The sequence below is a fragment of the Grus americana genome, chromosome 1, assembly GCF_028858705.1.
Source record: "Grus americana isolate bGruAme1 chromosome 1, bGruAme1.mat, whole genome shotgun sequence".
Lineage (NCBI taxonomy): Eukaryota > Metazoa > Chordata > Aves > Gruiformes > Gruidae > Grus > Grus americana.
Window position 1 is genome coordinate 90,165,402 of NC_072852.1, and position 26,615 is coordinate 90,192,016.

Sequence of the window (26,615 nt, forward strand, 5' to 3'; positions counted from 1 at the left end):
CCCCATTAAAAAGGGCTTTCCTGAAGAGCAGGTACATCAAAGACAGTCTAGGGAAGGCTGCTTCCACGTTTCCTCAGGCATGGCCGCTCGGTCTTTCCGAGCTCTCAGCACGCTGGTGATGGAAACTGGAGGTGGGGAGAGCCGCACCCACGGGTGCTGTTGAGGCGAGATCCCCGCGTGTTGTTTTAGCGGAGCACAGGCTTGCATCCACACAAACAAGGAGCACTGGCTTTTCCTCCTCTCGCCACTCCTCCTCCCTGCCAGGCCCAAATAAGGAACTTTGCCATGAATCCTGCACTTCATAATTCATGTGCAAACTACGAGAGAAGACAGGAGGCAGAAAAACCTGTTCCCACTTCAGTCATGCATCTCCCCCCCCCCAGCTGCATTTGCTCCCCAACATTTGAGATTTCAGGTGTTCAAAGCAGTCGTCTACTAGTCTTTCTTCAGGAGTGATAAATGAGTTTGCATTTTACTGTGGCAGGGCAGATCAGAAAGGTCTAGAACGAGGGTGACAAAAAGACAGCCTCAAAAAGGTTAAACCACATGTTTGCAGGGCCTCTCCCAGCCACAGCTAAGGAATGCTTGAAGGCCAGAAAAACTGCTTTTTTTTTTTTGTCTGAAAGGATAAGAGGAAGGAGTAGGACAATCAAATCTGGTTTCAGTTTATTTCCAGAATTTTACTGTACAAAATATGCAAAGTGTAAAACGGTTTTATGTTTCAGTTTAAAAACAACAAAACCCCATCCAGCTATAACTTAAGAGAACCCAGCTTGGAACAGAACAATTTACTAGGCTAGACCCACAGTGCATTAATGTCACAGACACCAGGAATTTGCTTACTTAAGTTCACGATTAGAAAAGAACAGAAAGACCATGTACCATTGCAGTTAAAGTCACATGTGCAAAGAGAAGGAAAAAAAAAGGAAATAAATGCTGGTTAGTGTCTATTAATTAGAAAACCTTGGCAAAATCCATCTTACTATACACAGTTTGTGTAGAAAAAGAGTATTACACAGTGATCAAAAGAGGGTGAGGGAAGGGCGTTCGCTCCCGCCCCCTTCCCCAAGACACGATAATGCTGAATCAAAGAAACAGGCACAGAAGAGTGTAAGATTCCTTCACAGTTACATCTGTGCAGGTAGCGAGCCACAGCATCTCCCCCTGTGCACGCAGGGGATACCCCCGAGCATCCTTAGCGCTGGTGAGAGGTGCGGGAAGCAGCCAGAGGGAAGGATTCCCTCTCTGGGCAGAGCACACATGGGGCAGGGCTGGCTGCCTGCTGCCCCCAGGGCTTCAGTATGTTACAGGGATAAAAAAAACCAAAAAAGCAGTCTCTTGGAGGGATGCAGAGAGGCAGATAACACCAGCTGTACCGCTGGTGCTGCGGGGACCCGGGCTCAGGAGTATCCCAAAGCAATCCGCACTGGTCACAGAGCAGCTGTCGGAAACGGCAACTTTTGGTCATCATCTATCGGAGGCAGCAGCCTCACCACAGGAGGACACATATTCCTGTAGCAGACTTCATGGCCCAAAGCCATCTCTTTTAGGAGAACAGAAATTCGGGGGTTTTTTTGGGTTTTAATTAAAAAACAAAACAAACAAACAAAAACCCCCCAAAACAAAAACCCAAAACACACAAAACAACACAAAAAACCCCACAGCTCAATCCCAAGAACGCTTCCTTCTTAACACAGTTTAAACATTGAACCACCAAGCCCTGCTTGAGGCTTTAGACATTATAATGCACACGCCTGTAAGGGAAAAAGCACACAGACACACAAGCTGAATGAGAAAGCAGACATCTGCGCACACATCTCGTGAACAGCTCATACGGCAGGGCAGAACTGAGCACATCTGAATAGCAGAGTCTGGGACCAGAATACAACATTTTTGCAAAAAACTGCAAATCTTTTGTTTTACCTTTGAAAAGGGCAGATTTACAAGTTTTGGTAAGCAAGATGAAATTGGCTTGACTAGGTTTCCACATTTAGCACAGTATGGATCTTTCCAGTTTCTTCAGCAGCAAGTGGTGGAAACGAGCACATCTCAAACAAGACTTTTAAAAGCTAGTTATGCAAGCTTCAGAAACTGCTTCCCCGCAGCTTTTGGCATGCTTGGCAACAGCTGATTCCCGAGGCTTTGCGTGGAGATCCCCGTCCCAAAGGAGAAGGTTAAGAGGCTCCGTAAGGGCTGGGATTTGTTCAGACCTCCCCCAAAATTGCACCTTATCACAAGCTGCCCCCAAGCTCTGAGCTGCAGCCCCAGCACCTCCCATCCCAGTGGATACTTGTTCTGCCTCACTAGGGAACTTTGGGAAAAACACAGGGAGGGGAAGATGGGAGCTGGAGGTGGAGTGACTGAATTTGCTGGCAAGAAAATTTTTAAAGGCAGAAGTCAGAGAAATAACCGGCAGAGGCTGAAATGAGATCTGCCTTTCTCTCCAATATTCCCCTTCAGGGGGGATTGTTCTTGAAGGCACCCAGGACAACCCCAGAAGCAGGAGCTGACCTTGCTCTGCAAGCAAGCTGCATCACACCACCCTTCCATGCACGGTGCATTGCACCCCAGCTACCCTGCTGCCTACAGGCATGGGTGGGTGGCAACGTCTCCCCTCCCCAGGGTGAAAACTGGTAGTTGCAAGCAGCCCCCTCAGCCCCCCAAGCTGACCACTGGGGCTTGGTCAGGGACTGGTAACGCTATGGACAGGAGTGATAAAATGTTTATGCCTCTGAGTGCTGCCTGCTCTGCTCCCGTGAGCGGGAAGGGAGTCTGAGACCTGGGGCAGCCCCACAGAGCCTATACAAGGATGGCTGCAGCCACATGGCAACAAGAGGCTAAGAGATGTGCTGACAACCTTTGCCTGAGCCTAATTACAGGAGTGGCAAGGTATTAAGGGTCTAATATCTGCCCCATCACTCCTCAAAGCTGCAATAAATCTGAATCTTTCACTCTCTAGCCATGAAAGAGAAAACCAGCCTTCGTGGAAACCCACAGCCATTTCCATCTGCTCTGGAACAGCATCTGGTTTTGGGAAGATCTCAGCATGGCTTTGGATTTAGGCTGTAACAAATCCAAGAGCAAAAAAAAAAAAACCAAAACCAAAGCCTTTAAAGTATCCAAGCAGCATACTTGAGAGTCACAGGAAAAACACCAACGTGGAAGAGGAGTGGGGCAAGACCACTCCTGGCTAAGCAACACAGCACCCTATCAAATGGTTCAGCCTTTAGTGAAGGATGTCCAGTGCAAGGAACATTGTCCGCTTCACCACAGAGTTGTCTTATAAACCACTTAGAATTCTAAAGAAAACCAACTCCCAGCCAGCTACAAGCATTCAGGCTGGGAGAGAGGAGGGAGAAAATGTGTAAGGAGACAATGCAGGATAGGAGAGGCATTTGGAGGAAAACAGCCTGTGCTTGGCTAGCAAACTCTACAAGCTTTATTTATGCTCAGCTCTTGGCAAGCTCTGCAGTAGTAAGGACTGCAGGATTTGGATCAGAGCTTCATTCCCTGTGACTCGATTCTTACTCATTAGCTGGCTATAAACAGAGTTAAACAAACCAGTCTGCTCCCACCGCTCAGTACTTTTATAAAGAATCTGAATTCCTATAGATGCCACAGATCCATCTGTGGATCTCAAAGCACTTGATGACAAGTTGAGTTTAGCCTCACAACACCCCAGTGAGGTAGGTATGACAGTGGTCCCCTGATTTTACACAGAGAGGGGAAAATGAGAGACCCTGAAAAACAGAATGTCATTAAAAAAAAACCAGCAGGAGGGAATACTCCGGAGTCGCAATCCCCCTTATAATCTGCTCTCACCCCAAGCATCTCTAAAGTGACCGTGTGAGAGGCCAAGTCCTCTCCTTCAGATTTCATCGGGCAAAACACTCGCGCTGCTGACGCAGGGAAGAGCGTTCAAGGCAGGAGTTGGCCCCCGTTAACAGTGTCCTTTTCGGCAGCAGGCAGAAAAGGCAGCGCTGAACCACAGCACACAGATGAGGCAGCAGACCCAGAACGAGCGCACGCTGCTTCCGTCTGGTTCTCCATGTGTTCAAGGATTTAACGTAATTAAGACATGAGTTTCCTGAGCAGATACTGTCAGACAACCCCCCCTCACAGGGGGAGGGAAAAGGGGAAGGAAATCCTGGGAAAAGAAAGAAAGTTTTGCAGAGGTGCCCGAGAGAAGGTGCTCTCACACACATGGCACACCCAAGCCCCTGGCAAGGTGGGTCTTGTTCTGGCTTCACAGAAACAAGCCAATTCAGCCACAGGCAGTAGCCTCCACACAGGTGTAAGTGCTCCATAGTCTCCCAAGCTACTCCCAGTCTCTCCCACCTCACTGGTTATGCACCTCATAAGAGGCAGATACACGCGTCTTTAGGAGAGCCATGTGTGAGATACCATATGCTCCCCCCTTCCTTTTTTTTAAGGAGGAAATAATCTACTTTTTCAAAATAAAACACTGCGAAGGCCACAGTCAAAGTTCCCGTACAGACTACCAGAAAGCCTGACCTAGAAAGAAACCCAAAAACTAAGTTTAGAGAAAGAATGGAAAACTCTACCTACTTCCCATCCTTTAAGGGACACGAGCCTAATCCCATCGTGTACCGTGCCATCTAGTTTCTTCACCGCCATGTCTGGCACATTACACGGAGAAGACAGCATCCAGGTGACCACCATCCTCTTGTAAGAAAGGTGCAGGAGGCTGCAGGTGTCACTTTGAGGGTCCAAAGTGGTGATTCCCCATCCCTCATCAGGGTGCTCCCTTGATCCCAAGAGGACTATTCGCAGGTGCTGTTGAATGGGCAGCTCCATTGCTGCTGAAGCTGGAAGAGGCTGGACCCTGCTGATTAAGGCGGCTGCTCCCTCCCACCAGCCTGTGGTGGGCACCCGTCCAGTCCACACCAGCTATGCCGTGCAGGACCAGCACAGACCCACTCCCTCGTCTTAGCTGGGCCACCTCGCGCTGGGGGGAGTGGGGGGCAGCCCCACGAGCTGGTGAAGGAACCCAGGGACGGCCTGGGGAAGGCCAAAGGGGCCAGGCTGTCACAGGCCCCCTCAGAAGACGACGCACCCTGGCAGTGAAAGGCACTGGCGTACGTACCCTGCTGAACTGGGGCCCTCTGTGTTAAGACATCCGTACGGAGTGCAAGTCAGCTCCCGCCTGACGAGATATTTGCATGGCAGAAGACTGGGCAGAATGAATCGAGCGTTTGCATTCACACACACAAATCCACCACCACAGAGCAGGGAGGTGGGGGGGGTGTCTCTGAGGGACCTGATTGAAGGCAGGTCACTGCCAGCCTTGGAGCTGGCTCCAGAGTCACGCGATGCCCTGTGCTGGCAATCAGGCCTCAGACACTGGTTTAGGCTCATCGTTAAAAGCAAACCTTTCAAAACTCCGCAAATCTCCAGACAACAAAAGTCACACACAAGAGCTGCACTGATGGGGAAAGGCAGCTTTACAAACCAAACTGCAATTTAAGAGCTACGCATCTCTTGCGGGAGCTGATCCCGGCATCAAGCAGGAACTCCTGCAGTACAGAAAGGCCAAGAAAGGCAGGCAGATTTTCAACATTCAGACATAGTTTGGTATTTCTTAGCTATAGCTGAAGGCGTACGGTGGGGAAGGACACACTGCAGTGTTTCCAGAGCACAGCAGTTCTCCAAAGCCAGTGCACGTGGCAGAGGTCAGCCCTTCCCTGGCTCCTCTCCTCAAAGAGGGAAGTGCTTTTGCCCATATTTCCTCTAAATGCACTTGGAAGCTGGCTGGAGAGGGAGGAGCACATTCCTGCCTGCACCCCCCTTCCCCTCAAAGGGGCTGTCAGACATAAGAAGGGTCCATGATTTATCTGAGGAGGAGCCAGCTACTTACTTGCCCCGTCCCAGTGCAAATACGCAGCCCTTGCAGGTGCAAAAGGAAGTGTTGGTAAGGCAGACCCCGAGGGGACCGTGGCTGGAGAAATGCATTCGGAAAGCCAGACAGAAAGGGACAGAAACACGGAGCCGTGGGAGTGCCCGAGACAGATGCAGGCAAGCAGGGGAGAGGGAAGCAGGTGAGAGATAACAGTGAGCTGTGCCACGCAGAACAGTTTCACTAACAAGCACTGGTAAAAAATAAAAAAATTGAAGAGCTACAAGATGGGCTGATCCAGTTCAAGACAAGCAACTTCAGAGACAGAGAGACCAAAACCATCCTACTATGCTCGTACGGGTCCAGCACTGACAGAAGAGGGCACATGGAGAGGAGGAAAAGTAAAACTCTTCAGTCTCCAGATTAGGTGGCTCACAGAAGTAGCCCTCTCGCACCCACCCTTTGATACCCTCTCCTCCCCGAGTGAACGGGGACTGCAAATCCCCCTGCGCAAACAGGTTTCTATAGTGGCGAGGTGAGCAACTCGCTCTCAGAAACAGCTACAGGTAGCAAAAGCAGACACACAAAAGCACAGGCACACGCATGGTGTAGCACTCCAACAAAAATACCAACTTTACAATTGTGCGGAGAAAGAGAGCGCGTGAAATTTACAGTATGCCTGGAAGAGGGGAGGGAAAGAAAAAAAATCTGTTCTGTCTCCAAGGCTGAGCTAACCGAGCCAAGTCACCCTGTTGCCTCTTAAGATATTTCTTTCTAGATAAGATATCCCAACTCCCCCCTCCCCTTTCCAAATAAAGTGCAGATGGTCAAATATTACTGGTCCATCATCTGCCAGTTTCAGTCAGCGTTGGGGAAATTAAACCCAAAAGCACAATATTGAAAAAAAAAATAATCCCCAAACAACCCACCCTCAAAATCCCTTAGACTGAAGTTTCAGACTGTAAGCGGAGGACAAATTTATGAGATTTAGGGTCTATGAACTCTTCCGAGAGTTTGATGAAGGGGATTTTCTTCACATTAACAACAAGGCTGAAGTCCAAGCACTTGAGGACAAAAACAACGCCATCTTGTAACCCGCTTGTGACCGCTTCCTCACTGACAAGCGTCCACTGCTTGGAGAACCAGCGATCCCTGTCGTACTGTAGGGTTGGGCCCGGGTTGAGGTAACGCTCCAGGAATGCCTGCCGAGAAAGGGACACACATTAGTGCCGGCCCTGCAACTTGCTCTGCGTCAATGCTCTCTTCTCATCCCCAGCTACAGCGCTGCGAGCACGGGCTTGACACGCTGCAAACGGTTTCAGCTTCTGCGCTTCAGGACACATCCTCTCCCCAGTCCCTGCCAGCTTTTCAGACCCCAGGAGCAGACACAACCACCAGGACTCTTTGGGTCCATCACAGCAAGCTTGCAAAACACAGCCCTGACTTCCGCTGTCAATAGTGCCATCTGGCAGCAGTTCAGTAGAGGAGAGGTCACTTCTCCCCTACCAGCCCCATAACTCATCCCAAAATCACAGTCCCAGACAGGCAGATGGGATAGCTGGTCCTCCCTTCTTCAGCCAAGCTAAGATGGAAAGCAGAGGTTTCCATGTTTGCAGACTGACTGAAGCTGCAAAATTGAAAACAGAACAGGGAACGCCTTTTGATGTCGCTTGTGTTTCAGAGTCTCCTTTGCAATCTTAATGGCAGCAGAACTCCCCCTTGCATACCTAGGTGAGGTCCCACGTGGATCCCAGTGAGAGGGTGCTAAGCCCATCTCTTGACAGCATTTCTGCTCTTAGTGTAGTAAGTCCTGGGTAAACAGCCAGGAGTAAATTCTCGTATTTCTAACCCTTCTCTAGGATTGTCAGGTGTTTTTAGAGAGGAAGGTGGAAAGTGGGAGAGGAATCGTGTGACCTGTTTCCTTCATCATTCAGTCCCTCCCTGTGTCTGCAAGTCAACAGTCACAGTCAGGGTGTGAAGCAGCAAACTGACATTTGAGCAAGTGGCTCACGAATTAGAAACAAACACTGTCAGACAGACAGGGATTTAGGCGATAATTAGAAGCAATCCAAAATGTAGCACTGCAGAGGGGACAAAAAACCCCCCAAAAATGGTCCTTTGCAGATTGCCACCTGCATCATACTGCTACCATGAGCCAGCTGGGAGAACACCCTGTAACTCAAGGCCACCATCTCGGACACTTCTTTGGTAGTCCCTTTGCTGAACTGGATACAAGAACAATTACCTCATCGGCACTTTCAGATAGACAGATGATGCTGTAGAGGAAACATTACTTCCCTGATGCCACCTACAACACACTGACCATATCACAGACAGCAACTATGAAAACCTCCAATCACCTCCCCCAACAATTTTCTGTTCTGCATGTACACACAGATGCACCATCCCTTTTTCCCTCCTTCCTGCACCGGTGTTAGAGAGAGCATTACCTTTGGTGTCATGTTATTGGTGATGCAGAAGGACAAGTGTTGCAAGATGCTCTCCATGCTGTGGTACTGTTGCTGGCGGGTGGTGCGAAGGTACTTCTGCAGAGCTCTTGCCATGGAGGGGAAGATTGCCTGGGCTGCTTCTCGGGGGTCCATCATCTCTCCTGGAGCTTTCTGCTGTTCCTCTGCCTGGAGGCGTTTGATGTGAGTGAAAGCCTCCTCTACTGCAACCACAAGTCTGCAGAAGGAAAACCCAGGACAGTAAGAGTCACGAGAGGTAGGATGGGTCCGTGGTTAAGGCAGAGCCTGGGAGTCAGAATTTACAAGCTCCTATTCGCATCTCTGCCACTGACTCACTGCCTGCCATCAGACAATTTACGTAAACTCTTCTTTACTGACAGTCTGAGGGGTAGACAGCAGCTTTTCTTTACTTGCCCAAGCCATCCAGCAACTGAGGGTCATAAACCAGGATTAAGACTTTAAAAGCCAGAGTGTTGTACTTGGTTCTGCCAACACAGCAAAAACATCAGCTACGTGACTCAAACAAGACACAGCTGCCCTTACATTTAATGCATGTCTTTGAAAACAACGGTTCCAGCATACAGTACCGCAGTGTGAATCGTAAGGACAGGCAAGCAGTCAGGAAAGGGCTGGCTATAAACTAGCATGACCCAGGACACAGACTGCTCCGTGACTCTGATCACAAGCTGCAGTCTGCTCTGATTTACATCAACCAGGTACAGACCTTGCACTGCCAAATGATTGCTCTGCATCCCTCCACTGAACAGTGATGGGGCTCCCGTATTCTCTCCTAACGCTGCAGCTAGAGACATCCTCGGCAAGCCATTCTTGTGTTGGCACAGGTGAGCAAACACTAAGACCACACCATAAAAAGGCAAACAGATGCCATACAACACGTGCAGGTTAGCCCAATACTAAGGAACAAGTGAGGGGTACACTGCAGTAAGTCAGGAAAAAGTAATGATAATGGAAGAGTCACCCAAAAAAACTCTTCTGCCCCTCCAGACAGGACTTGTTTCACACTAGATTTCCACTCACCAACTACTGTCCACACTGCCCTCAAAATCCAAAACATCTTAAAGCCTGGGGAAGCTGCCTCACGACAAGCAGAGGTATAGCATACAGCTTTCACACTATATATGAGGAACAGCATGAGAAGCCCTGACCCCTGCCCATTTTGTTTAATTTGACTTGGGGGAGGTGGGGGGATGGAAATCAGACTCTCATCTCCTCATGTCTTTTTGTTGTAGCTCTGACCTTCTTTCTTTGAAACATCTGGCCTGATCTTCTAGTGACTGATGGTTTTCCTCTGACTAAGCAGCTGTTCTAACCAAGCTCGGCAAGCAAGGGAGATGTGCCCGAGTTTGGATGCTACACTGCACTGAAAGGAAAGTTTAAGTTCCTATTGCTCTGAGGCTGGAAGAAAGCCCAAAAGACAGCAGCTATGGAGCACAGGTCAGACCGAAGCAGGCTGGTGGGGGGGACACTGTGCCAGCACTTTCCCAATAAAATAAAAACTGTCAAAAGAAAACACAAAACAAGCCAGCTCCTTCCAGTTATGGGACATTCTTTCCAAACACTGCTCAGTTCAGGGGTGCCTGACTCTAAGCAGCTTGCCTCAAACTGATTGGTATGTTAACTACAAACTAATTAGGCTCCAGAGCAAATAGAGGCACTATCACAGGTCACCTCAACAAAGCACCAACTCTGCAGCCTAAGTGTGACGGGTGGAAAACACACCTATGTTCCAAAATAAAACACAATCAGTTCTGGTCACGTCTTTCCTCCCCAACTCACTGAAAAGGGCAAACTGCCCCTTTTAGTAGTCTGCAAACACATTCTCCTTGCCCATGAACAGACAACACCAAGTGCTCTACCGATCCTGTCCCTGGATTACTTGAGCTGAGACGACAAGCCTGGCCATGGGGGAAATAATGGGATTTCCTACAGCAAGTAACTACAGATTTGTCAAGCACTGGACTGTTTCCTAATCCGTGACATTGCATTAGCTTATCTGGCATAATAAACATGAGCTCTGCTTTATGCATGTTCTTCAGATAATTCCAGTTGCAAGCTGTCACCATCCCTTGTGCGTCTGGGTTTCGCACGCTTCTTCACTGTGACAGATTTACAGCCAACCCCCAGCCCGTAATCACGGGTGTCCCCCGCTTTGTCGGGCTCGGCAAGCCCCAAGCACCCGAGCCTCATGGTGCTGAGGAGCGGCACCCAGGACAGCTTTACCTCGCACGGCGTTTTTTCACTCGGCGCTCGTGGTCAGCCTCTTCGTAGTAGAGCTCGTTGTGACTGGAGTCCCTGCGACGGGCCGCGGCTGCAATCATGGCACGGGACTGCCCTGAGGCATTGTTACCTGGGCCTTTGGGAGGCGAGAAAAGCAAAAAGGAGACAAGAAAGGTGACATTACTGCCACAGGACTGGGGTTGGGACAGACCAGCACCCCACAGCATCTGTCATAAGTGCTCTGGGGCTCCAGCCTTCGCAACCGAGGCTATAAACCCTTCCCCGGTCCTCAGGAGCTCCGACAGAAACCCCGCTAGACAGCACAGGCTTGCAGAGGGGGCTTTGGCTTGTGGACGAGGGAGGTTGGGATGAAGGATCTCACACAACATACACAAAGGCAGAGGTGAAGTGCACATGCCAAGGATGCAACTTACCACCCATTATATATGTTTTCAGTTTGAAGGCAAGGGCAGCTGGAACATACCACATTTCAGCAACAAGACAATGTGAGAGCACCAAGAAGTGGGGAGTTGCAAAGAGGAGAAAGATAAACAAGAGCATCAAGAGACATGGAGATGAATGAACGAAAGCCAAACTCCACACAGTTACACGCAGGGAGGATAAACAGGAAGCAGAGGCAGCAGGGTCACCTCTAGACGAAGCATAGGGCTTTCTAGAAGGGCAGATGCTGTCAGAGCAGCAGTCCTGCAACAGGGTAGGCTGGGGGTCTATACGCATAATAGCTCCTCAAGGCTCCTGGAGCAGCACCTGCAGTTAGTGCTTCTGTTGCTGTTAACAGATCCTACATAGCTACAGGAACAGGGAAGCTGCAGTCTGCTCCAGCACCTGGACAAGTGACAGAGCTGACTACTACGGGACCTTAACTAGCAACCTTAAAATGCAGCAGCAGGTTCTGCAGTTCCCCCATGAAGCTAACAGCTCTAGCTGTTTGGGCGCGGGGAGGAGGAAACTGTTGCCACAGAAAAGTCTACCAACCCTTCTAGCCTTCTATCTAGATAGAGGATAGAGGTGGGTCTACCCAGAGGGAAAAATGAGAAATCTAGGACAGTCTCCAAACCACCAAGAGCTGCTTTTCTGATTAACTACTCTGAAAGCCCACACTTTCAACTTGCAGTGGTTAAGGCCAATCAATTGCACAGACATGCTTAAAATTGTTCTGCTCGTGCAAGGGCAACTTTTTAATTCTTTCCTAAAAAGCAGAAACCAGATTCTAAAACAGAAGCCTGAAGCTCAGCAGTGGGAAGGACGAGCATTCACACAGATGGCTTCTTAAGAGTCTAAACACTTCAGACTGTGTGTGACAGCCTTGAAATGGAGATATGACTCAAGGGAGACACTAGCTACCAAATTTGGATTAGAACTGTAATTTGCCTCGTTGCCTATGCCTGGCAATGAAAATCCTGGTTTTGAAGGTGAAGCTCCCCATTCCGTATAAGAGAGATTACAGCAAGATGTTTTTCCTTCCTGGCTGCTCCAGTATCAAATACAAAAGCTGCCAACAAATTAGGCTGCCTTAATAGCATTACGGTCTTTTCACATGGAGGGTCTAAGAGACTGCCAGGATGCCAAGGTAAGCTGCAGCCAGAATTACACTCTCCATCAAATGGATGGGAATCTTCTTAAAGGACATGCGTCTAAGCCTAAGATTTCCATGTCCGCAAAGGCAGCGGCATTGCACAAGGAACAGCCCAGGGAACCAGTACTGCCCCAGAAGGGAAGGCACAGGTTTTTGGGCCCTGGCAGGCTCATGAGCTTAACACTTGGAAAGGCCTGCCAGCCACATCTGGAGCTTGCTTCTGGTTCCTTCTCTTCCAGCGTTTTGTGTGCTAGCAGCTCCAAAGCTACTAACACTACCAGACCAGCAGTTTTTCCTCTGAGCTCGAGAGTCCCAACATCCCAGCGGGTGCTGCAGGAACAGAGACCCTACCACCTCCTGAAGAGATGCTGCAGCGCAGAAGACAATCCAGCTAGTAACCAGAAAGGCACATTCCCACAGCCAGCCTGGCGAGACATGCGGTTTGAACAGTATGCAGACAGGCACCTGTGGTATCGGTTAGCCTGTGATTTCCATACACCAGGCCTCACTGAGAGTGAGCAGTTGAAATTAAAGATTTCACCTCTAGAAAAGTGCTTTCCCTCCTTAACTCAACTCATTCTCTCCCACCTGAGATCTTCTTCAGTCCAGGCAGCAGGGGACACACAATGAGCAAGCCTGCCCCCCTCTCTCCCACCTGCTTCCCTTCACCCTTCCTCTGCCAGGATGGGGACATCTCGCTGTAAGGATCTAAACCTCCAATTAATTTCACGGACTTACAAATGCTGCATCAGGTTTGGGGAAACATTGAGAATAAGGTCTTTGAAACTTCTGAAGTCATCAAAAATGCAAAAAAAAATTAAAAACCCCACAAGGCACTGAGGCTTTGTTGAGGGTAAAACAATCATGTCTCATGTTTTCCCATGTGACAGATATTCTCCATATTTTGGTTTCCACACCCTGGACACAGAGCCACCTTGCCCAGCTAAGTGCCTTCAGTCCCTTCTCCCTTCCAGCTCTCAAAGCCTTTCAATACTGCTGAATTCACAGGCTGGATGTGCCTTACATCTTGTCACAGGACTTCATCCATTCTTCACCATAAAAGCTTCCCTACACAGCTGGGCACACCCTGCTTATCAAGCCTAGCTTTCACTGATAGGGTTTAAAAGTGTCAAATGATTAAGTCCAGTTTTCACTGCTTTGAGTGTCCGCAGGGATCCACCCACCCGTCCATCCTCCTACAGGCCTCTTTAAAGCCCAAAAGTTTGAAACAGGTTTGTAGCATGGCAAAGCTCAAGAGGGATAGTTATCTGTCTCTGAATTTCCATGAACTGCTTAGCATCACGATGACTTGGGAGCCCGGCCGTGCATAAGCCAGGCATAGCTAATTTACTGCTAAGGCTGCTGCTTCTTCCCACATTGGTATTGATCTCCTTCACTTTCCTGAAGGCTGCCTGTGGAAGTGGCATGGTAAATGACCAAGGAACTTATTTAGGTTAAAAGTTGTGTTTATTGTACTAGCACAACCAAGGAGATGACCCAAGGGTGACAAAAAGCAGAGGCTGCCTAAAACAGGAAGTGGTGCTGAAAAGCAGCACTTGTCAAGCCACATAATGATTAAGCCTGACCCAAAACTTGGCCGTTTCACTTGGCAAAGACAAAAAGCCTTATTGTAGGCTAAACGCATCTGTAAAGTCATCTGGAATCAGCAAACTCAGTACTGTTACGAAGATTTCCAGCAAGAGACAAGGATTTGGCAAAGCAAAAAGGTGAGAATGTGTGTATAACAAAGCATAAAGCCAACCCGGCCCTTCCCCATCCCACCCAGCCTCAGAGACTACATTTCACCTCACCTACCATCAACATTGTAGACTTTCAGGCCAGCCATGTGCTTGGCTGCACGGGATTTGGAGGCTGTTAACAAGGCTGGGTTGTAGACTGTGAAATCTTTGTAGTAATTTTCCAGAACCACCAGTGCAGCTCGCTGGATGCTAGGAAAAAAAGAAAAAAACAAAACAAAAAACCCCCAAAACACATCAAGTTATTTTGTTTCCATTAAATAAATTTTAAAAAAGAAGAAATAGCCACATTATTTGGAACTGGGTTGTCACGCCCACAGAATTGTGCAATATGCAGAATATTAATTACTCTCTCTAGGACCCGAAATTTTATTTGGGATGCAAGATAAATGTGTTTGCCTTCACCTCAACAGAAGCATGACAGGAAATCCCTAAACAAGGGCAGCACAAACTGAAGCAGCAGGCTGCCTGCACTATGGGAAAATACAGAAGAGGGGCTCAGCCCGCCTCAGCAGCGGGGCAGCTGCAATGCAGAGACGTTGCCCGGGCTGGAGATCAGAGCACTGCGCTGGTTTTGCTGTAGCTGGCCAGCCAGGATGGAGGGACCAGCTCAGGATGGATGCTTTTCCCTTTGAGTCATTTTCAGCCGCGCCTCGCAGCTCCTCAGATCTCCTCCATCCCAGCACTGACAAGAGCCCAATCTCTTCAGCTTTCACAGCAAGATAAGATCGATGCCTGAGGAGTACGGCTGCCGAGAAGGGATTACCTCAGTATTGCTTGTTAAAATCCCAGGCAAGGCACAGAATAAGGAGCAGTGACACTCCCTCCCTCCCTTTGAAGGGATGCCCCTACATAAAATGATGACACACGGGAGCAAAACAGCACACGCGCCAGCAGCAGGAAAGGCTCAACCCAGAGGTATCTTCCTTTGCAATCATTTCAACAACAGACACACAGATGTCTGTAGGCACTGCTACTAACAAATAGGACAGTATTTCAAAACAAGCCAGAGCTGTGGTGTTTAAAAAAAAGCCAATGCACACACAGGACCTAGGACATAGCTCTCTCCACGTTGCTCTGGCTCCATGCCCCAACGTGGCGTCCGGCTGGCAGCAGTATTTTCAGCAAATCACCCAGATCACCGATTCAGCCAGCTGGAGTTTGCCAAGAACCCACACTTAATTTCATTTTGAACCCACAAAAATTATAAGGGAACTGCCAACACATTTGTTGCCAGTTAATTGTAAAGTTCACACTTACCAACAAAGCCTCTCTTAAGGAAAGCAACCAAGTATTCTCATACATGTTACAACATAGGAAGAAAACATTGCAAGGATGGTAACGTGGGAAAATAAGACACGAACAAATTAAGACCTAAATTCAATTCTCAGCACTACCATCAATTCAACATGCGCTCCCAGAGGAGTGATTTAAATTTTCCTGTGCCTTGTGCTAATATTAAACTTTTGTATCACACCCCAGTAATTTAAACACACACACCCTCTGCCATCCTCATTCTCCAGCTGCCCCCCTCCACTGATCAGTGAATTAAGCATAGATGCCAGCCCATTCACGAGATTCTGAGAAAGAAGAACAAACCCAGACTTGTTCACTGTGTACCTTCATCAGTCAGTATTATGGTACAGTGCCACATATTTCATTAGCTGTGTACCTTTAAGATGATAAATTTAGCTTTTGAAGCAAATTCCATCTTTAGGACTGTTCAGTGGGGTCTTTTGCATCCAGCTAGAGCATCTTAAAGAAGCTTTACTTTTAAGGTACTGGTCCTTCACATTTCCTCACATCGGGTTTGTTAAAAGCAACTCCGTTTAAGGACTCAGCTACTGAGACGGAATAAAAAGCCACTGTTTAATCAAGGAAATAATCTTCCTTTAACGAAGTAGTACAGACTGACCCACTGCCACACACACGTAGGTTCTAAGACAGAACAAGCGAAAGCTGGTTTATTTCTCCCTGCCAAACTTCCGATTTCTACAGTGAATTTGCTGCAGCTTAAAACCCAAATTTCATAAAAGAAGTCATGCGGCAGCAGCGCATATTCCCCCTTCTGACTGCATTCAAACATGACCGAGTTTTCCCATGTCCACTTCCCAGGAAGGTAAAACTCCATAGAGTTTCATCTCAAAATGCAACATTTGGAAAACAAGGATCAACTAAAAACAAGAAGATAAAAATGAACAGAGTTATGCTCTGTTAACACACTGTGCTCATTTCAGGCAGCGTTGGGACTTCCATCCCAGCAGTGGGAAATGTTTGGGAGGTACTCCATTGACCAGTTAGCTCTGTTAGGACAAAACACAATGCATCACAGGAGAGAATAATTTATTTCAACACATACACATTTTCCCTGGACCTCACAGAGAATGTTATCATCAGAATGCCAGCTTTTCCCACCCATAGCCCCTTCCATCCCCTCACTAAAAACCCTACCCCATCAATTCATTGGCACACACACCCAAAATCCAAACACAATAAAGCTTTTTACATTGCAATAAGCAACCATCGTTGCCCTGAAAATTAAAGCCCAGATATTTTTTGCTAATGCAAACCCAGTACAGCCTCAGTCCCACATATCACATACTCCAATCACACAGAGGGTCTGCTCTCTAGGGAGATAATTGTAATTAAACATCAGTTTCCTAAATTTCTACCAGCCTGCTTCTGTCTCTCATGTAATCCCCATCCTAAGCATGGCAGGTTAGGAAGACAGCTGGACTGCAACTCTTCAAATTCTCTTTTAAAGATTTAAAAAAAAAAAAATTAAAGAGAAGATGCTGCAGACAAGAAAATTAGAAGGGTCACAATAATTAGCAAGAGCAAGGGGAAGGCTGAATCAGAGCCTTCTGGGCTGTGTTGCTCAACCTCTTCACCCACATCAAGGGGAAGCCTCACCCTGCACAGCACAGGACAGCCAGCCCTGCCCCGCACAGGAGCTGCAAAGCAACAAGAACCCCCCTGAAACAGGCACAGCCATCAAGCCCAGCAAAAAGGGACCCAACGCACTTATGCAACACAACGTGCAAGGAGGAGAGTAACTGCAAGCAAATAAGCACCCAGAGCAGCCCCGAGGAGTGAGCTGGAGCAATGCAAAATGCTAAGGAAGCCTGTGGTCTCCCAACAGAAACTCAGATTTTTTGGGACTTTCTACTGCAGGGCAGACCCTCTGCTGCCTTGCGAGCAAGGTGAAGTGGCTGCAGCAAGCTGCCTCTCCACCCACACGCCAGCTCCGATGGGAATGGAAACTGGCAGCCTTCCCAGAGCCTGCGTTCGGAGGCTGTTTCCTTGCAGAAGTGTCTCAGGAGGAGTTCAGCACCATGTCGGTCACTGCATTCATTCACCCCGCACTTCAGCAAACTGAGGCCTTCCTCGCATTTAGGATTTTAAAAGAATGGGGAGGGGCAGGAAGAAAAATGAACAGAAAGTCTCAATACTTAATTGCCTGTTTGGAGAGGATCAGAGCGAGGATCCTCCTCATGTCCTGCAAAGCAGATCTGGCAGCCCAATATATTTCAGGCATTGTAACAAACTACCAGAACACAGAAAAGCGTATCAGGACATGAAAAGCATTTTCATGCAACATTTCAGACTCAGAAAACCTATGACATGAGGAAAAAAAACCCCTCTTGCACAGACCAGTGACCTATTGGAAACCCAGTTTTCCTTGTAGACAAGATTGGTAAGGCTCTACATTTTGTTGCTTTGTATTTTGTGTGGTTGGAGGGTTGCTTTGCGTGTTTGGTTTGGTTTTTGTTTTAAATTATTATTACCACCACCCTGAAGGAGGCCATGTCACAGCATGCTGCCAACAAGGAAAGCAAACAAGCAGATCCAACAGAAGCGCAGGGTACCTCAGTGGCATTTGGCAGCAGAGAAACGCAGTCCTTTACAAACAGACAAACAGTAATGAATTAACTTTTACACGGCATCCAAGGAAATGGAGGAGAGGACTACGTGACACAAAGGCAGCAACTATCGCCAGGTTTTTTTCTCTCAAAAAGGTAAGTCAGGACCAGTTTTGCCTGAATACTTGCTGCTGCACAGGATTTTGATATTTCAGGTCTTGCCACACTCTGTAGCTGAGAGGCCACTTCAGTTTTATATTTGCTTTCTGTGACATAGCTACACCAATATTGAAATTGGCTTTTTTTAGAGGATTTCCAGGAAAACAAGCTAGTGCTATACTGAAGCAAAGCACAAGGAAAGAAGCCTGTTTATATAATCAAAATACTGGCTTTGGGCCCTGCTGTTTTCTAGAAAAATGATTTTGAGTCTTCTGAAGTGGTTGGAAAGGGTTAGCAAAAAAGCAAATAAGGAGGGGAAAAAAAAAAATTGAAGCCACACCCCTGTGCTCAAAGTTGCGGTTGGACACACTCGGGTCAAACCCAGCAGGCTGCAGCAGCCATCGTTCACATGGGTTTCCCAGTTTCATGCTTTCCTGCTAAGCTAGAAATGTAGCCTGTCACAGTACCAGACCAGCCATCAGCTAGACACTGCTCATCACCGAAAACAGAGGAGCGCCTCGTGCTTTTACAACAGATACAGATATAAATACAAATCCAGAAAGAGCCGCTTGCTACCAGATCACCCACTTCTGTACCTTGCTACGGAAGCAAACCCTGTAGCATGAGAGTTTAGGGTGAGCCCCACACCTAAAATCCACAGCAATACTCAGAGAGGCCTGATCACTGCTGTGCTAATGGAGGGTTGAGGGCCAGAGGAAGCCAAGCTTAGTGTTATTTAATCAAATTGTTCCCAACACAGACTCCTCTCCTCCAAACAACTTTTTTTTTTTATGTTCCCGAAACAGACACAGCATCACAACAAGCCAAGGTCTCTGGGCATACAAAATACATACCACAGCCAGTTGGGAAACTTTGGCACCTCAAAGAGAAGCTGAGCAAGGACTGCACAAAGCAACCTTCCGCACAGAGTCAGCTTTGCCTTACTTGCCATCTCCAGCCTGTAACTGCATCAAGCTCATCTACTGCAAGAGATGCTGAGGTCTCCTGGAGTGCTGAGCTACTCATTCACAGCACTTCTTACTCTCTAGCAGTGCTGTCAGCTCATATGCAACAGGCTCAGAAAACTTCTGCGCCTTCCCAGAAGCGCCCTTACAATCACATCTCCCTCCCAGAAAACCCTTTTCCTTCACGTACTCTTGCTAGGCACAGAGCTGGGGCTTGAGCTCCTGGTCCTTCACCACGCTTGACTGCTCTTCCAAAGCAAAGTCACCAGGACCAAAACCTTGGAAATAAAACTGGAAGTAGACAATTTAAATTAAAATGCTTCCCGCACCAACATCCCTGCTGAAAACAGTTACAGAAGGTATTTCCCACCATCCTCCACACAGACTTGCTACCCGACTCTGCCTGCCATAGCTAGGGGTGAGGCCAGTGCAGGCTGCCGGGACAGATGCTCCTTGGGCAGCGCTGCCATGCCAGGGGCTGTCTCCAGAGAGCTGTCAGAGCGCAAGGAATCTGGTACTCGCTTCAAGGTGGTGCTTGGGAAGGACAGCAAGGCTCCGAAGAGGACCAAGGTCGTGCAGAAGCGGTTCACAGCACCAGCAGCAGCACCGGTGCCTTAGCTACAGTTTTGTCCTCTCCAGTAAACAGAGCCGGAGTCAGATCTCAGCAGAGATGCCAAGACAAGGAACTCCTCCTGCAGCTGTGGCCAAAGAAGCAGAGCAGAAAAATGCCTTTTGATCATTGTAACTACAACAACATTTCAGTTTGGTAGAGTCAAGAGAACGAGACCGCACAGCACCTAGGAACAGGAAAACCACATTTTCTTGTCAGACAACCACAACTGAAGTCTCCACTCAGCTAAGGCAGGCAAGCACAATCCTCGCCCTCCTTGGAACAGGCACTGAGCAACCGGGACGCAGCGAGTTTGTTTTAGATACCCGACTGCTGGCATTTGGTCGGGCAGGGAAGAGAATTTGCAAGGTCAAGTCTTTATCGGGGAAGGGAAGGAAACCTCAGCGTAGTAACAGGTTGTCACTGTGATGGCAGCACGGCTGCTGCCCCCAAGGAAGCCAACATCCGTCCATTAATGGTGCAATTTATATGGAGCCCAAACACTGACACAGGGTTTGTCGTACAGTTTTGCAGCAAACAGTCCCCATCTGTTCTCTCCCCTCCCAGTGTTTCTTAAAAAAATAAAAATACAAGAACAGGAATTTAAGTGTGTGTCCATCCCCCCACAATGCTGGGCACCTGAACAACCTTCACACGAATGTTCTAAGTTCTAGGAGAGGACCAGCCCAGTTTCTAGCCGCAGATCTCCCCTCTTCTGCCCTACATGGTCCAAGACACAGTGCTCTCCAACACACACTCCATGCCAAGTCTCATGCTTTGCGAGACAAAAACCAGAATCAGCACACCAGTTGAGCAATACAGTAGCTTGCTGCTGATGCAGAAGAGATTTCAACACACAGATTTTCTGAATGAGGAGAGTAGGAGTCATTGTCAGGTTGGGGGTTTTTTGTTTGTTTTCTTCAACAGCAGCCTAGCCAAAACCCTCCAGTATGGATGAAAAAGAAAAGAAACCCTGCAAGTCTACTACCAATGTCACAGTTATGTTCTAATCTTTTATTTGGAAGAGAAGCTGTGAATATGGAAACCGGAGCTTTTAAAATAGAGGATTTTACAGGAGGGTATGACCCAATTTTGGGGAAAAAAAAATCCACCCCTTTATGTCATACACCTCAAAACAAGCTACTTATTTAAGCCTCCCTGAAGAACCCTATAAAAGTATTCCCAGGCCAGTACAAAGAAGATGCTGCTACACAAGTACAGAGTGCTAAGTTTTAGCAAGCAGCTATAAACCCCCAGTAAACCCACAGGCATGCTCCCATTGCAATTCTCCTTCTGAGTAGCTTTCCAGTCTGATACCTCTGGAAGTTAACTGGTCTTCAGGGTACCAGCATGCAGGCTGAATGTTTTTCCCAGTCACCTTTATTGGTAGAACTTCAAATTTCTATGAATGTTTTCCCAACAGTCACGCTGCCCTCACTTCTGCTTCCAAGAGCTGAAGGTGGCAGGCTAGTATAATTAGCTAGGAAAAAAACCCAAGACACTAGTGGTAATATATAGTGAGGAGGAAGAGGAGGAGGAAAGTGCAATCCTCTCACTTGAAGAGTGGTCCAAAAGCTCCGATAATATCATTTACCAGGAAAAGACAGTCACTGTGTTGAGGTCAGATACTGCAACAGCATCACATTTCTCTTCCTCAGTAACACGGTGAACATCTCATTTCACGGTATACAGTGCTAAGGGAGGCAAAGATCATAGGGACATTTGTTACCCCCAACATCATATTCAACAGATAGAAGATGAAATAAGAAATAAGCTGCAAAAGCCTAACAGGAATTTTAAAAACAATGGTCATCCTGGAGCTTCAGAAGAACTTCCTATGGGAGGCAGGGGACTCTTTCACAAGAAAGGAAAGACTTAAGCCCTCGCTGAGCCTAAACTTCTTTCCAAGTTCAGTGTATGCAATTCTAGGATGCCTTATTGCAAGGGGTCAGCCTAGATAACCAGAAAGGCTGTCTTCCAGCCCCCTCACAGAAGAGCAAAGGGGAGTTTGTTAGCATGCAGCAAAGACATGCTGCACCGATTACTTCAGTCCATCCATTGGGACGGGTACGTGACCATACACCAAGAGCAGCTTCAGGGGCTGCATCTGAAAGAGCAGCTTGTGAAAGCCTAAGCACGCAGCATGACAAACCTCTCCCCCAAAAGGCTGAGGAAGCCAGCTGCCAGCAGAGCAGGCTCCAAAGCAAACCACTTGCATCCTCCTATGCCAAGACTGCCCCTTCAAGAAGAACAGCGCGTGTGTGTGGGGGGGTTGTTTTCAAGCACTTACTCACCATGCAGATACCTAGCAGAACCACTAAATCCAAACGGTATAGCTGATGGATTAGCCAGTGGACAACAGCAGCTTTCAAGCACTAACAGCTTGGGCTGGATTTCAACCAGTTCCTCAGACACCAATAACCACATGCAGATGCCCCAACAGCTCTCAAACTAGACACATCCACTTCCCTTTGATCATATATAACACATTCAAACAGGGGAAGGTGCTACCTTCTCATCAAGCAGAAAGCAAGCCCTTGCTACCAGCACCTCATTGCCTGAGTCTGCTGCAATGCAGAGAAAAAAAAAAAAAAGATGAGAGCAAAGGAGCTGCCTGTGCCTGGCCACGCATCCACTGTGTCCCAGTCACCCACAATGAACCGAACCAATGCCTGGCTGGATGGTCCACACCACAAGCTCAACCCAGTTACGTCAAGAGCCGGCAGTAGTTGAATCAGATCTGGAGGGCAGCTGGATCCACGCAGCAGAGCTCAGAAATGGGTTTTCCAAGCACACTGCCAGCACACCAAGCAGTCTGCCTCCACGCCATGGTTTTGCAAAGTGGTAGGGGTACCTCAAGGGAGCTAGTGAGAATACTAACTTGCTTATTTAGGAGAAAAAAAAATCCAACTGCCATCTGCTCACACTGAAGCAAAACCAGAGCTGTGAAAGGCTTCCTTTATCTATTGAGCAAATTGGTAGGTTGGGAAGGAGGGCAGCGAGAGAAGAGCACAAAGGGGACAACTTAAGTGAAAAGATGATAGGAGGAAGCTGCTGCCAAGCTGTCCCCATAAACCTGCACAGTAGGGCAGACACAGGCATACCAGACAGACGCAGGTGCCGACAGAGCAGGGACAAGCCGGCTTCCCCGGGCCCCCACGGGCGTTGTACCCAGCTGCCAGCAGCCCAAGCAGGCTCCACTTGTCTGCACCCAACTCTACACAGATCTGTGACCGATTCGAGAGAGTCAGGGACACTGCTGAAGTCGATCTTACAGTTAACATCTCCATAGCTGAGCAAGCTATTGAGGCCAATGAGCCCCATGGAAGGAGACCCGCATGACTCAAGATAATAACTTAGAGAGTCCCATCTCACAGCTGCCATCTGACTCTACACCAAGCCAACAGCAATAAGCTGCCATGGGGTACACAGTGCCCAGCTCTGCACCTTAAGGGATGTGGCCTGGGACATGAGACCTGTCCCTCATGCTTGGACCACAGCTGGTCCCCTGTAGGCCTGCTAGGTACAGGGGGAGAAGCAAGGACTCTCCTTTCCCCAAGCCTAGCATAGGAGCACGCTTTTGCAGACAGAGCCACGCACCATCAAGGACTGCTCCTGCTCTGCAGGCAGACTGCAGCAAGCCATGTGCACAACCTGTCTCCTCACACAGGCAGGAGCAGACTGCTCTCTATGAAACCATCACTGGCAGGAGACAGTGCAGTCCTGCCTCTTCCCCATGTCACACCTTTCTTCTGCCACCACAAGCCTTTGTACACCTTAAGAACCAGAAAGGCAGTTAGAAAGACTGCAGAAATTAACCTGGGCTAAATAATCCAGGGATAAAGATACAGACACAAACTATAAAGCTACATAGGTAAGACAGAGACATAAATTACCAGTTCCCCCATTCAGATCTGTGTGCAGCCAGACAAGATTTCTTTGAGAGGGGTGAGGGAGAATCAGACCACCGACAGATAGGTTTTTTTGCAGCATTAGTTTAAAAAGTGATGTGAAACTATAATCAAACATGTATGTAATTGAGGGGTGTACCGAGTATTTATGAGGAAGGCTTAACCTCTTTCAAAAGTTTCTACACACTTGAGGTTATATTTAGGATTTAAGGAGTTTCAAACAAGTCAGGAGGAACAGGACAACACCAAGGTGTACTTTACTCTCTGAACACCAGAGTTGGGAGCAAGACCAAGAGTTTATCTGTCACACAACAGTGAAACAGGCACTTAGTGCAGACACATAAGAGATGAAATACCAGATTCCCCCAAGGTACAGGGCACCCATCAGCTCCAACTCCAGCTTGTGCCCTGCTCAAGCACCTAGGAACCTTGCAGCAGCCAGCAATACACGGTACCCTGGACTACCACTTCCAGTGCCTGTGCGTAGCATAATCCATGACAGCGATGCATTTACCCTCCCCAACATCCATGTATGCTATGCCTCTGATTAGTCTGAGCCTCAAAAGAAAAAAAAAAATTGCAGGAACTAGCAGGTATGATAACAAGTTTATAAGCATCTACATTTTCAAAAGATAATTTAAAGTTTGATCATGCATCAAATAAGACCAGTCTTCAGACAAGGAATTCTTCAAGTTACATTAACAGTTACGAAGTTGCTACGAGTAGGGTGGTTTGGTTTTTTTGGGTTTTTTGTTGGGTGGGTTTTTTTTTTTTTTTTTTTTAGTAAAAGCTAAGAAATGCAACTGTAATTGCAAGGAAACAACAACAGAAAGAAAGTATTCAAAGCTTCTACTGGCAGCAAAACTTGAGTGCTGTAATAGGGCTTTACATTTAGATGCTGCTGCCACGAAACCTCAGTATTCAGCTCTTGTTCCAACAGTAGCCTGGTAGGGTGGGTGCCCTCTCAGGAGAGAGGGCCACCTCTTACTTGACCCTCACAGGTGACGGGATTAACATGGCCAGACTTTGAATGAAGTTTGCTGTTTGACTCAATACAGCAGCTTCAACTTCTAGGATTTCTCTCACAACACCTTGGAGCGTTATTTCCCTGCAGGCCCACACGGACAGGCCTGAAGAAGCAGCACAGATACTACCCACTAGCAGACCCTTGCACACAGAGGAATATCAGCTCTCAAACTACAGCCCAGCCCTCCCTGCACAGCATCCTTCCACTGCAGGGCATCCCCCACCCAGCCACACCCCAGCGGGCTTTGCACAAGAAAGAGCCACCTCATTCTAAAGCCAGCACCCAGCAACCCTACAAACACCAGGGTCACAGGGACATGGTCCCTGGTTCGGAGCTGAGCATCACAAATCCAGCCCCAACAGGGATGCTGATGACCCTCCGGCAGGAGTTTGGGAGCACAAGCTGGAGTCGGCAGCCCCCAAACCACAGCTAAGGTCCTTACTGCTGTGCTGGGAACCCATTTTGCTGTCAGTGGGGGAGTAGCTTTCCCCAAACCGTCAGCTGAGATCCCCATTTGACCTAAACTGCACAAGGGGAATTTAAGCACAGAGGTTCATTTAAGGGGAGCAAGTGCTGGAGGAGGAATCAAGTTATTAGCAAAAATATTGCCCTCAGTTTTGTGGCAAAATAAAAACAAAATAAATACTTCTACTATCACCCAGCTCCCTATTAACTCTTCCTTATTCCTTCAGGATAGGGTAAGGAATTACCTTCCAGTTTTATTGGACATTACTTGGTTGCGCTGTATGAGAACTGTAAATTCACAATTTTTTGCACTTCTAAAAAAAACGAGCCTCCTCCTTTTCCCAAAGGGCACACAGCTTACTCCTTTGCAGCATATTTGTATTTCATCATTCACCACAAGACGCGGATGTCAAAGGTCAAAGAAGTGGATTTATTTTTTTTTCCTTTTGCAGCATTTGAAGATAAAAGTACCTTCACGGCCACAAAATTTGTTCAGCAGCTCAAGGAGACCATCTGTCTCCGTGGGTGGTATGCACAGGCGATTTGGAGGGCACTGACAGCAGGGGAAAAGAAATTACATGACAAACCCCTTAAGTACAGGGTATGTTGGTGTGCATGCTGTTCTGGTACTTCTGGGCAATGTTGATTCTGAAAGACAAACCAACAAGAATGGAAATCCCTGCTGATGAAACCAATGGTATTTCTTCCACACCATCTCTTTCAGAAGGATGAAGCCTAGCAGCTCCCCATCAGGGAGCAAGAAATACTGTACTAGCCAGGGGGATTAATAATTGACAGCAGGCACTTCACTTACAACTAGGCTTGTAAACTTTTAAAGTATTAAGTATTCAAAAAATGTGAGACCGCTCCAGGGTATAACAATCACCCTGCACCAGTCACCCCTGCTGCCAGGTGCATTTGCAGGAGCACAATAGGACTGGTACCTGTGCTGTGGTCTAGTACACTCAGCTCCACGCTCCTCCTGGTGAAAAGGAGAGGAGAGGCGGTATGCACACAAGAGGCAGTGAGGGTGATCAAAGATCAAGATCAAACAAGGGAGGAGAGAGAGGGGTAGAAAGATGACTGGGCACTTCAGTTCCCTGAGCTTTGTCACCTTTATCAAAATGAAGAGCAGCTCCACGTGTAAAGCCATATATAAAATCTTCTGAGAAGTGTATGCAGAAAGGCTAGGAAAACATGCTCCTTTCAGAAAAGCAGAGCCCTCCCAGGCTTTACCACATCAGAAACTCCCAGATGAGTTGTGCAAGCAGTCAGATACTGACAGTACGTCCTAGGCTTTTCTCTCCCCTCTAATGAGAGGCACTTGGCACTCCTGGAGCCTGCTGTCCACTACTGTCACAAACAAACATCCTTGTAACGAGGTGTTGCTCTGACCCAAGTAAAAAGTCCTATCTGGTCTTTGCTAACAACACACCTCGCGCGCCATCAGACAGACCCTCGTAAAACAGAACAAGGCACCGTTCCCATAACTCATCTGGAGCATCAAAGGAAACTGCTCTCTTCTCAGCAGGCAACAGCACACATTTTTTTCAGAGGCTACTGGAAAATTCCCTTCTGCAATTACACGGTTATCCTTCATGGCAAGAGCAATCAGGTGAACCACCCTCTGTGGCACCATCCTCCTGGAGGGAAGGCAGCAGACACAAGCGGGAGGGGGAAAGGTATAGCCTGTGACTA

The 26,615-nt window shown here is 47.9% G+C and overlaps 1 protein-coding gene across 3 annotated transcripts in view; it reads right to left on the minus strand.

Annotated features, from left to right (window-relative positions):
* Positions 1–652: 652 nt before the first annotated feature.
* VANGL1 (VANGL planar cell polarity protein 1) overlaps positions 653–26,615 on the minus strand; it is a 46,423-nt gene continuing 20,460 nt past the window's right edge. For all 3 annotated transcript variants that reach the window (XM_054829430.1, XM_054829441.1, XM_054829452.1), the window contains 4 exons: positions 13,976–14,109; positions 10,567–10,699; positions 8,308–8,542; positions 653–7,059 (listed from right to left, as the gene is read on the minus strand). In XM_054829430.1, the coding sequence (XP_054685405.1) occupies positions 6,799–7,059; positions 8,308–8,542; positions 10,567–10,699; positions 13,976–14,109 (763 nt within the window). In that variant the 3' untranslated portion in view covers positions 653–6,798. The remainder of the gene's footprint in view (positions 7,060–8,307; positions 8,543–10,566; positions 10,700–13,975; positions 14,110–26,615) is intronic.